The 12,781-nt window shown below is 33.0% G+C and overlaps 1 protein-coding gene across 1 annotated transcript; it reads left to right on the top strand.

Moving 5' to 3' along the window:
* The first annotated feature begins 5,624 nt into the window (after positions 1–5,624).
* LOC143614102 (IQ domain-containing protein IQM6-like) lies at positions 5,625–11,119 on the top strand. Its single transcript, XM_077087628.1, has 9 exons — positions 5,625–5,896; positions 7,151–7,611; positions 8,304–8,418; positions 8,560–8,625; positions 8,720–8,808; positions 8,917–9,004; positions 9,255–9,494; positions 9,575–9,676; positions 10,206–11,119. The coding sequence occupies exons 2-9, from the start codon at positions 7,166–7,168 to the stop codon at positions 10,923–10,925; spliced, it is 1,866 nt and encodes a 621-aa protein (XP_076943743.1). The 5' UTR covers positions 5,625–5,896; positions 7,151–7,165; the 3' UTR covers positions 10,926–11,119.
* The last annotated feature ends 1,662 nt before the right edge of the window (positions 11,120–12,781 follow it).

The following is a 12,781-nucleotide window of genomic DNA, read 5'->3' on the forward strand; positions in this document are numbered from 1 at the left end:
ATACTCGGGTATTTAATTCCCGAGTAAATTTTCAATGTAAATTAATATTATATTCAACCTAAAGTCTTCCACTAAAATTAACCCATAAACTCTGATATATTTACAAAACAGGTACCAACTTGTGGTCACACGCCTAGGCCCTAAGTCGGGGTGTGACAGCTGGTATTGGTTTATCAATATTGGTAAAATTCAACAGATTTATGTACGTTTCTAATGTTTAAAATTTCAAATAAATATGTATCTTAAACCACATAATGGAACGAACCATGTGGACCATGCGACGATCTACATAATTATGGGTGCACACTTAATTATCGAAATCCCCGTATGGAAGCCATAGTAAGTGCGGTTGTGTGCGGTAACTCAGACTCGAGGATGATAGCGGAAAGACGGTAGAAATGCGAATTATGATAAGGGCATGATGGATACGCCGCCGGTACATCCTATATATAAGTGCCTTTATTATGATTCTCATTTGTGGCGTTTTTCGAATCATGCAAGGATTTGACGTTATTCTTTTTTTAAAATATTTTCATGCAATTTTCTTACAAAAATAGACATTCGTTAGTAATTAATTTTCTTTGAGTTTATTTTAATTTCGGGACGAAATTTCCAAAAAGTTTGGGATACTGTGACATTCGTCAATTTCGGGTTTTATTTGTATTCGTTTATCATGCAAACCGACTCGATTTATATCCCGAACATTTCAAACATATAAAATATTGGATTTTATGATACATTATTGTTTTATACTTGTCAGATCTCAAAACACCCTTTTCGGTCCCTAAAATGGCCTTAAAACGCTTAAAAACTACTTCGGGGGCCAAAACTGCCAATTTTGAAAGTTCAGAATTCCCACCAGGTGACTTTGACGCCGCGCTAAGGTCAAGGGCAGAGACCTTAGCGCCGCGCTAAAGGCAGTCTGCACCAGCTCATTTTTTTGTTAGTTTTTAAGCAAACATGTGACTTAAACCATCACATTTTCATGCAAAACCCTTTATTCTTGACCATTTCAACTTACCCTATATATAAACCACCATTTCCTTTCATTTTCCCTTGCTACAACTCCAAAATCTCTCCCAAATACAAAGATCTTAATGTTATTTTCTTAGTGCTCTTGAAGCTTTGACTTCCAAAAGTCAAACTGATTTTACTCTTTCATTCTAATTAACTTATGTAGTCTTATTAACACTTGTTTATGGTTGTACAACATATATATAATATACACCCCTTGTTACCTTTGGTAGTTACTTCTCCGGTTCCGATCGGTGAGGTTTCGGACCTTGTAAGGCAAGGCTTCATGGAGGACTTACGTGGTCCTTGTTATATATTTTCCGCATCTAATAATCTAACTTTATTATTGGTTACTAACCATGCTTAACTTTGACTCATTTTAGTTTATTTACAAGTTCCATGGTTATGGGTTGAGAGTCTATGCTTCGGTTTAACCGTAAATAGCTCAAAACCGTAAACCAAACTTTTGCTTACTAGTTTTGTTAAAATAGTTGTTTAAATATGTTTAATGTTAGATTTGAGTTTCTAAAATTATTTTTACAAGTTCTTTGATATTGGGTATGTGGAAACCATCTATGAACTTATTGGGAGATGGAAACCGAACCAAAACCAAACTCTTGTTTAAAGACTTTATTGTTAACTTTTTGGTTGTAAAACTTAAGTTTCTTCAATTATAAACTATTATACAAGTTCTTGGATATTTTGGCATGTGGAAACCATCAATGAACTATTTGTGAGATAGAAACCGAACCAAACCGATTTTCACTCGCTTAAGACACACAAGTGTGTTTATAGCTATCAAGACTTGTATATTTCTTTAAAAATAGTTTACAAACTAATTTTAATTATTTTCTTAAGTACTTAGAAATGTTGGATCCAACTTGCTCTCATAACAAAGTTTGGACCGACAAAACCGAACACTCGCTTAACGTACGTTGATAGTTCTAAAACAATAGATCTACATACTTGGTTAAGTCTTATTAAGTTTTATTGAGTTATCTCATAACATTCATTATTTTGGAAAGTTGACTTTGGGTTTGACCGGTTATCAAGACCCGAACCAACAACCCGAAACACTCGTTAAAACCCGTTTTAGTATCTTTATTCCAAAGGAACTTGCATTCTTGCATTTTTACCCACCTTATTACTCAACATTGGTTGAGTAAATATTAAGGTTAGATACTTTAATCCGGTTACGAGCAAACTTACATTTTTAAAGGGTTATTATTATAAATTCGTAAATATTTACATTTTAAACCTTAAACTTTAAATTGTTGCATTTCTTATCATTTATTCCAATTAAAAACTTCCTAGAAAACCTTTCAAGTACAAGACTTCCTTTCACCTAAACCTTGCCCATTAAAACTCATCCTTCCGGTTACCCTTTATTTTACCGATCAAGTTTATAACTTGAATGTGAGTACTTTCATACCCCGTTTTCTATCTTTTGTTTTGGGGGTGACATTTCATACTTATTCAAACTAAATGTTTTATATACTTGAGTCTTAAACCACAAACTTTATTGTATACATTACTTAAATAAATGCTCGATTTAGTGTTCTATGCTTACATGCTTATATGCTTATCTGTTTACCGATTTTGGTTGGTTGATTCATAAATCCATGAACTAACTGGTATTCTCTTTTAGCACGGTGTCGTTAATGTATTCTTATTAACGATAACTATTAAATCCGTGAACTATCTGGTATTATCTTATAGCACGGTGCCGTTAATGTATTCTTATTAACGACCTCATATAAAAATCCTGAACCATCTGGTATTCTCTTATGGTAGGAGTCGCTAATGTGTTAGCGATCTCATATTATCCAAATTGTTGCTATTAATTGTTGTTTTGTATACAAGATTGTGGCATTTCTTATTATATATATATATTTGTTCAAAAACTACGAAACTGCTCACCAACCTTTGTGTTGACAAACTTTATTTTATGCAATGTTACAGGTTTGACTATTGTTGACTTGAGGACTTAATGAAAAACGTTACCAAGACTATTAGGATATTAGTAAAACGAACAATATAATTGTTTACTTGTATTCAATTTGTTTGTATGAACGAGGTGTGTTGTTTATTGATTGATGAAATAAAATGAGTTGATTAAATATTGTCACTTTAAATAGTGTCTTGTGTATTTGTCCAATCACGTTGCGCCCCGGCATGTTCCGCCGCCTTTGGTCGGGGTGTGACAAAGAGGATCTCACGAGTAAATCTACTCTTTTTGTGACTATGTTCAAGGTCGATTCCTCGACCGTACCAACCTGATGCGCTGAGAACCGGATGGAATATGTAAACCTTCGCCCATATCGGGTTTGAATCTGGGATTAAAGCCCCGATTCATCCTTTCACTCAGATGTCCATGGAAACGGCCTTATGGGAATCGAACTTGTATCTCCATTGGCGAGGACAGACCAACTAACCACTAGACCAAAGTAAAAAAAGCTAATCCCACAATCTAGTTCAGTACTTTAGACCATGGGCGGATTTACGTAGCCAAATGCGGGTTCACGGGAACCCACTGAGTTTCGGATTTTATACAGAAAACCTATATAAAATATGAGAGTGAACCCACACATAAATTATAAGTGAACCCATATACAAAATGAAATAATGGTCTAGTGGTAAACACACTCCTTCTTGTTGCATCAATCCGAGTTCGATTCCCTCTTTGAGCGAGTTTTGTTAATTATTTTTTACTATTGTATTTGTTTTCATCTCATTAGCCTTTGTGAACATAATGGATACTAGAGGCTACTTTGTAATATCAATTAAGATTTGTTTTTATTTTTCTCATATTATTTTGGTTATTTATTTTTAAAGTTTACTTAAAATTTTAAAGTACCAAAATGTATGTCAAAAGGAAAATGACATAGAGCCCTTTGAACGAGATCATGCTTGTGTATATATATTACAATGTGAAATGATTTAGTTATTATAGATGAATTAAAATTGGTGAATATTTGATCACTGGTGACTGCTGCATTGGAATATTTTAAAATGTGATACATGAAGTGTTAAATGGAAGGGTTATTCTAGATGATTAGGTAGTGTTTCGTATGATGAAATAAAAGATGGAATGGATGAATCATTTTAAGGGAATGAATTAAAGCATGTTTAGTTTTCATGTGTTAATGAAATGAGTTATTCCTTAAAGAATGAAACTCCTTCCATTTATAGGATTTTCATTCCTTTAAGAGGGGTGTTTTCTTTTTCATTCCATCAATGAATGGAATGAACCAATAATAATAATAATAATAATAATAATCTTTATTATTGTATTATATCAATATTATATTATAATTATTTATTTATATTATAGTTATTGTATATTATCAATATTAATATAATAATATATTATTATTAGTTTGCATATTATAATATAACTATTATAATAGTAGAATTAATATTATATTTAAATTTGACAAGTTAACATTTCACAATGTACATGTGTGATTCAACGTTTTTACGAGTATGTTTATTTGGTTAAATAATCTTGCTGTAAGGCGTGGGTATTAAAAACTAGTTATTATGAATAATAATATTACTAGGTTATTGACCGGTGGGCGTCACTAACGGAAACATATAAATCATGTAACATCAACGGGTAATATGAACGTGGAAAACATAATTTCATGTATACATGTGGAGACGTGAAGAGGATATACAATTGTTAATAATGTCTGTAACAAAATAAAAACTTTATTAAACATAACTTTTAAACGAAAATAACATGCATTTTATAACCATTAGATATATTAAAAATAAGATTTTCGTGTATTACTAAATAGTTCCTTATTATTAATTATTATTATTATTATTATTATTATTCAGCGTTTTACGAGTATGTTTATTAGTATTATTTACTATTAATAATATTCACTAATGATAATAATTATTATCATTGGTGAATAATTATAATAATAATAAAAAGTGAAGAATTATTTCATTCTTATATAGTAACCAAACATGACAATGGAATGGTAATAATTCATTTCATTCCTTTGCCTATTCCATTACCACGTTCATTCCATTCCTTCATTCATTCCATTACCTCATACCAAACAGACCCTTATAGTATTCGCAATGGAATCATAGGTGTAATGTAATTAGCAAATAAGTTGTGTTTTATGTATATTGCTTGTTTGTTTGTAACTTGGGTATGTCTTGTCTCTGGCTAGACATGCTTCGTTCGTTTAATCAATTCAATTTGGTCGTTTAAAAAAAATAGTTATGTTAAATTGCTTTCTTGAACCTTATCCGACCCGAAAATTAGTAAATTTTACCCGACCTGCATAACCGAACCGAATTTTTTTTATGTCCGCCCTTATTACACTAGAACGTCTAAAAATAATGAACCCACTGAAATAAATTTCTGGATTCACCACTGCTTTAGACCAAACCGCTTGATACCGTTTAAAAATCCCATAAACAACGAAACAAAAAACTTTTACAAAGCCAGTCATGAAACCAAACGAAACAACCGATTTCACGGTTTTAAACCAACCATTAACACCCCACCTACCACATGTGCATTTAGAAAACAAGACCAATGATGATGTTGTTACTACTAAGAGTACATTCAATAGATGATTTGCCATTGGTCTTGGTCTTTTTGGTCGGAAGAAGCTTCCCACTAGTCACCCATGGTCCTTTTAGTCACCCTGAATCTTTCCACCATTTCTATAATATCCATCCCTATATTACCTTCATCATTCTACCCATTTTCAGACACACACACACAACACATTTTGTGTGTATGAGAGAGAAAATATAAATATTCTATTTTAGTATATTTTGAATCTTCCTCACTGTCAAGTACAACCAGTTTTAATCTTATACCACCAACCAAGAATTCACTCAATTGAAGGTAGTGGTTGTCTTTCATTTATGTTAATGTTTTATGCATTTTATACATCTGTTTGTTGTATGTATGGATATCTCATTATCTGTTTAGGTTGATTTGTGGCTAAAATCTTGAAATGGGTTTTGGAGTTTTTGATTCTTTTTGTTGATTAAAGCCTCAAGTTTGATGCTTTATTGTTGTATGCAGTATGTTTCTTGATCAAGTGTGTGTATGTGTATGTATATGTGTCATTCTTGGTTTACAGTGATTTCTGGCTAAAATCTTGAAATGGGGTTTGGAGTTTTTGATTATTCTTGTTAATTGGAGTCTCAAATTTGATGTTTTCTTGTAGTATGCTAGTTTTTTTTTTTTTTTTTGTGTCAAGTGTGTGTGTATATGTATGTGTCATTATTGGTTTACAGTGATTTCTGGCTAAAATCTTGAAATGGTTTTTTTTTGGTTGATTAAAGCCTCAAGCTTGATGCTTTCTTGTATGATGCTTTGTGTTTCTTGATCAAGTGTGTGTATGTGTATCTGTATATGTCATTCTTGGTTTACAGTGATTTCTGGCTACAAACTTGAAATGGGGTTGGGAATTTTGAATTTCTGTATATGGGTTTTGTTTCTTTTGACCTTTTTTGTAACAGGTGGTCACAAATTTGATGAATTTTTTGGTATTATGCTATGCTTTTCTTGATTAAAATGTGTGTGAGGTTGATAACTGATTTAGAATGATTTCTAGCCAAGAATTCGAGATTAGGTTTTGGAATTTTGGCTTTATGCAAATACTGATTCCATTTCTCATTAAAATTTTGTTGATGAATAGACCCAATTTTTGTTTTAATATTAGGGTTGAATTGTATTTATTGAGTTTATTACATCATGATGTAACTCACTTTCAGTTTTTAAACTGTGTATAAGAAAAAGTCATTTTTCCATTTTATGCAACATACTTTCAGTTTTTTCGTGTAAAACAGGTCCTTGAAAAACTGTCGAACCGGTGCTATGTCACCATATGACCATTTTACCTGCTATGGAAGGGTAATAATAGATAGTGGTAAAAATAAAAAAAAAGGTATATATATGTTACACACAATGGAAAAATACAATTTTTTTCACAAAAACAGGTGAAGGAACATTTAACCTGCTTTATTTTCATATCGAATATGCTATTTAAGGTTTTTGTGTGTGAACGAATTAATTTTATATGAGTTTATGAACTATATATCTTGCATTTTTTTTTAACTCATACCATTTTAACTTGCTCTCATTTACCAGGTTTTGTTAATACGAATGGGGTTGTCTTTTTCATGGCCATTAGCAAATATGAATGACCTAGATGATCACATCGAATCAATAATGTCCAAATCATTAAGTTTTAAAGAAAACAATGTGAGGACATTGTTAAGATCCTTCAGTTTTGATGATCATCATTCTTCTAAGCTTGCAAAAGTGAAGTCTTTTAAATCAAGTATGATGGTTCGCGGGTCTTTAAGCTTTAACGGGAGGGAATTCAAGAAACATGGACCTGAGCCACCATCGGGGAAGCCATTACCACAACCTAAAATTAAGAGGGTTGGATCTCAACTGTCTGAGCCAAAAACACCAGGACCCCAGTCACCATCGGCTAAACCACTCATGAACCGTGATGTGGCTGCGGTTAAGTTGCAGAAAACATATAAAAGTTTTAGGACAAGAAGACAGTTAGCTGACTGTGCAGTTTTCGCTGAGCAAAGCTGGTTAGCTCTCATTGTTTTACTTGGTTTAATTGTTTGTAAACGAGGCAAGCCAGGCTAGCTAAACGATCTAAAATGTTGAAGTCAAGCTCGGCTCGTTCATCTTAACGAGCTGAAATGTTGAACTCAAGCTCGGCTCATAAAAAAAGCTCAAGCTAGCTCGTGGCTTATCGAGTCAACTTGTTTATTAAAAAAATTTTATTTCATATTTTACACTTATTGATGTATATAAAAATATATATTTTTTTAACAATCACATAATGCATAATTAATAAACTACCAAGTTTATAATGTGTGTGTGTGTGTGTACATATATATATATATATATATATATATATTAAAATATGGGTTATACTTTTAAGTCATAATTTATAACTTTATACATATTAAAGTTTAGGTTATACTCTTGGGCTATAAGCCTACAATTGTATACATTAAAACTTGGGCTTAAATTTAAACGGGCCAACAAGCTAGCTAAATGATCCGAGCTTAGTTTGGCTTGTCACAGCTCGTTTACAAACCGATCCAGCTTGGATTGTTTAAAAACCATTCTGACTTGGCCTGCTTACAAACCGATCCGGCTAAGCTCGGCTTGTTTTCAAACGAGGTGATTTCAAGCAAGCCACAGGATTTTTAAATAGCCCTAAATACATCCTTAAAAAGTAATTTTTTTTGTACATTTACGTTTTCTGTAGGTGGAAGCTGTTAGATTATGCACAGTTGAAATGCAGCTCAGTATCGTTCTTTGAAGTCGAGAAACCAGAAACTGTTGTTTCACGTTGGTCAAGAGCAAGAACCCGAGCTGCTAAGGTACACATATCTTTAATAAGTAGACCCATATCCCACTTTGACAGACAGAATGGGTGGGTTAGGCAACGGGTAGAAACTGGTCGCTTTTGGAGTTTTGGTACTCTTGTTTCCCATTTTTTATTGTTTATTTACGAAACGCAGGTGGGGAAAGGTTTGTCAAAAAACGAAAAGGCGCGTAAACTTGCCTTACAACATTGGCTCGAGGCAGTAAGTATTCACACTACTTTTTTATCATAAACGTATCGATCAAAATTAAGTGTTTAATGATTATTCAATGATTTATTCTTTTTTATACAAACAGATTGATCCTCGACATCGTTATGGTCATAATCTTCAATTTTATTATGCCAAATGGCTTCATTGTGAGAGTAGACAACCCTTTTTTTATTGGTAAGATTCAAGACACCTCAACAGAAGGCTGTTTTTTTTTTTTTTAAATTGCTCTAAAGTCAACATATCAAAATATCTAAATACATACCGGTGATATTATTATCTCAGGCTCGACATAGGGGAAGGGAAAGAGGTGAATCTTGAAAGATGCCCAAGAACAAAACTTCTTCAGCAATGTATCAAATATCTTGGCCCGGTAAGTGTTAGAGGTGCAAAATGGGTGAACTGGTTACAGGTCAAATGGTTGACTTTGTATGGGTCAACACTAATTATCCAATTTTTTTTAACTTTTCTATAAATATTCGGTGCGTTAAATATGATTTTATCTATTCTAAATACACCCTGGGCGAATTCCAACCCGTTAGAGATAAAACATAACCCAAATCGATCCATTATAAGTTAATGGGTCAGATACGATACTTAAGCGTATATCTTTTGTATTACAGACTGAAAGGGAGGCATATGAAGTTATAGTGGAAGATGGGAAATTCATGTACAAAGTGAGTAAGACTGTGATTGATACAACGGGTGGACCGGAGGACACCAAGTGGATATTTGTGCTTAGCACATCAATGGTTTTATATATTGGGACAAAACAAAAAGGCAAGTTTCAACATTCAAGTTTTTTAGCCGGTGGAGCTACAATATCTGCTGGTCGATTGGTTATTAGAGATGGTATTTTAGAGGTATGTGTTTCTAATCATTTATAAGTTTTATTATATAATATAATTTTGCAGAGAGTAATACCATTTCTATAAATTGACAGGCTGTCTGGCCTCATAGTGGACATTACCTCCCGACCGAAGAAAACTTTGATGCTTTCATGTTGTTCCTTGAGCAACATAATGTTGATCTCCATGCTGTCAAGGTAAAATAACTAAAGATTATATGTATGTGGCAAAACCGGCGGGTCGCATCCGTGGGTTAATGGTTCAGATGCGTTCGTGTCAGGATGTTTTTGGGTTAGAACAGGCTGTTTTAAAAAAGGTCATTTTGGTATCGGTCAAAACGGGTCATTTTGGAAAAAAAAAACTAAAAAGTATCAAATGACTATTACCAAGATACAATAAGAAATTGGTCAACTGATTATAGTAAATATTGTTATAGCAAGTTTAAACAAAATGAGTCAGTGTGAGTTCTATTTTATTGTTATCTAGTTAATAGATAAAATTTTCATAATGGGTCATTTAATTAAACAGCACATTTTTTTTTTGTGAATTAACGAAAAAAGTTATTTTTTGCTCGATCTATCTGACCCGTTTTGACCCACCATAAAGATTCACTCATTAACCCAACCCATCAGTCTTGCCACCTATATTCTATATCTTGACTATCATGTCATCAAGATTCATGGTCAAAGTTTCAAGATTTCTGCTCAAAGATTCATAATCTTGCAGAAAAGCCCAGATGGCAGCGACGAAGTTTCTTTTGAAGTGGCGGGATTCGGGATGCGAAACAGTGTATCTGAGCCTATAATATTTGGAGGCCCGATAGAAACAACCGCCAAAACCTACCATCGAATGAACTCGAAAAAGGACAGAAAAGTCAAACGCCTTTGTTTGACAACCGAGATAAAGTCAAAGATAACAAACCTTGAAATCCCGAATAATGAAAAAATTATTTTAGCCTTCCAGAAAAAAGCTCAAGAATCCGAATCCATATCCGAACCTAAACCCGAACCTGAACCTGAACCCGAACATGAATATGACAGCGATAGCACGACTGATTACGATACAGCAGAGGAGTTTTTATCTGATATTGAACTTATGGTATCCAAAAGGAATCTTTTTGATTATGATGAAGTTAATGAAGCTTATGATGAAAAGGTCCCACATGAGAAGATCTTGAAGAGGATAAACTCACATAAAGGAAACAAATCATTTCAGTTGGCTAAACAACTTAGTTGTCGGTGGACCACGGGAGCCGGGCCCCGTATCGGGTGTGTTAGGGATTACCCGTTGGAGCTACAAGCGCGTGCAATGGAGGAAATGTGTTTGTCACCAAGAACTATTTCCACATCTCCTAAAAGAGTTGGTTTCGTTTACGGTATGCATCAAGAAACAACTAGTCCCGCAAAGAAGAAACCTGAAAAAAGCCCGCTTTTTTCGGGGAATTAGTATACGATAACTAAGTGGTTTTTAAAAAAGTTTGTAGGAATTCTTTTGTAATATTCTATCCGTCTTGTTAAATAAGCAGCTGCAAGGTGAATCTTGAAATTAGATGGAGTTTTCAAGAAAATTTTGAACTCCACGTGTTTTTGTAAAAATAGCAACACTATGAAACTTGAAATCTGTTGGAATTTATAAGAAAATCTTGATGTTACATTGATTGGTTTTTGGATTTGAACCCACTCAGTTTACAGGTTTCTCCAGGTTTGGATCGGGTCAGGTTACCGAAATTAAGTTAATACATAACATAAATCAATAGAGGTACAATGTTATAAGAATCATTTAAGTTCTACCGTTTTCGTATATGAATTTTCAGTTTTTGAAACAGTAATTGGTGTCTAGCTGGGTTGGATAAGGCTTGGGCTTTCCTATGGGAGGTCTCAAGTTCGAATCCCACTCCGGACGGCCTTGAGGTACCCATCACCAATGAAGTTCTACTAAGACAGGGAAGCCATAGTGGCGCGGGTTCGATCCTGAGGGTCGGCCCAGATCTGTCGCGGACTGAATGGAGGTGTTTTACCCGCATCATACCTCTTGCGGGGTGGGGTGATGGGTACCGGGGTAAGGGTTCCCTCCTCCAACCCTTTTTTTATCTATGTACTAAGTTTGAATGACAGATTTGAGCGTGATTTAACCGGTTTACTATATATCATAAATGCTATTATTAATTTCTTACTTCACAAATATTTGCTATTACTTGTTATTTTTATAGTTCAATTTGCCTGGTGAATATTAGACATGGTGTTTACTATCATAAGTGAACATTTTCTTTACCAATATCATGACTAATACTCACCAAGCAAATTGGTTTCTCCCATCCTTAAAAACATTTTACAGCATCATCTTTTCCATATATTTTTCATAACCAAAGTATTTAATATAATAACTATATTTCCTATATTTAGTTATATACAAAGTTTAAAAATTCTTATATTTTACAAATGCTTCAATTTCATTAAAATTGATTCAAAAAGATGCAAGAAATTTATAATATCTTAAAATATATTCAAATTCCATAAAACAATTCTTTTTAATTTTACAACTTATTTATGAAATATTATAAACTTTACAATTTTTTTATAAATTAAGATAATTTATATACATATTTTTTTAATAACAAAGAATATGTAAATACAAAAACCAAAAGCAGGGTAGTAAAAAACTTTAGGGGGGCACATCATTTGGACACAAGGCAATGTTGTGTTGTGAGCAATAAAGGAGAGCATGTAGAGCATGCTTTACTTTCAGAGCAGACATCATTTTACAAGGATTTGGTATTGTTTGAGTAATTATTGGAAAACATTTTGTCTGGTCGGTTTCTCACTTAACACAAACTAATTGATTATATCAAAAACAACACAAGAACAATTGCAATTGAATTAAGATTTCGGGTTGTAGTTTTCAATTGAAGAACAAACACGTACAAATGAAAACTAAACCAAGACACAAAATTTCTTCAACTGATTATCACTCATTCGAAGTACAAAGGCTGTGAAATTAAATATGACAAGGCTATAAAATATATTCTCTACCTTAAGAACAAGATGTTGATGGAAGCAGGTTGACAAATGTATTTAAATATATGAAATACATGTACGTATATATTATTTGAATCACATATTGATACGTGCATGTGCATGTATTAATATAATTATTAGTATTAGTTTATTACTTTATTTAAGTTAATTAGTAATTGGTCTATGAGTTAGTAGTGGGTAGTTTAATATTCATAGTGGTTAGTTTATTTAGAGTCATATTAGCAAGTAGTGGGTAAGTGGTTTGTATGGCTATTTATAGTTACTTTG

The sequence above is a fragment of the Bidens hawaiensis genome, unplaced genomic scaffold (genome assembly GCF_021521415.1).
Source record: "Bidens hawaiensis isolate Kalapana, Puna unplaced genomic scaffold, B.hawaiensis_p1.1 tig00039009_1, whole genome shotgun sequence".
NCBI classification, from domain to species: domain Eukaryota; kingdom Viridiplantae; phylum Streptophyta; class Magnoliopsida; order Asterales; family Asteraceae; genus Bidens; species Bidens hawaiensis.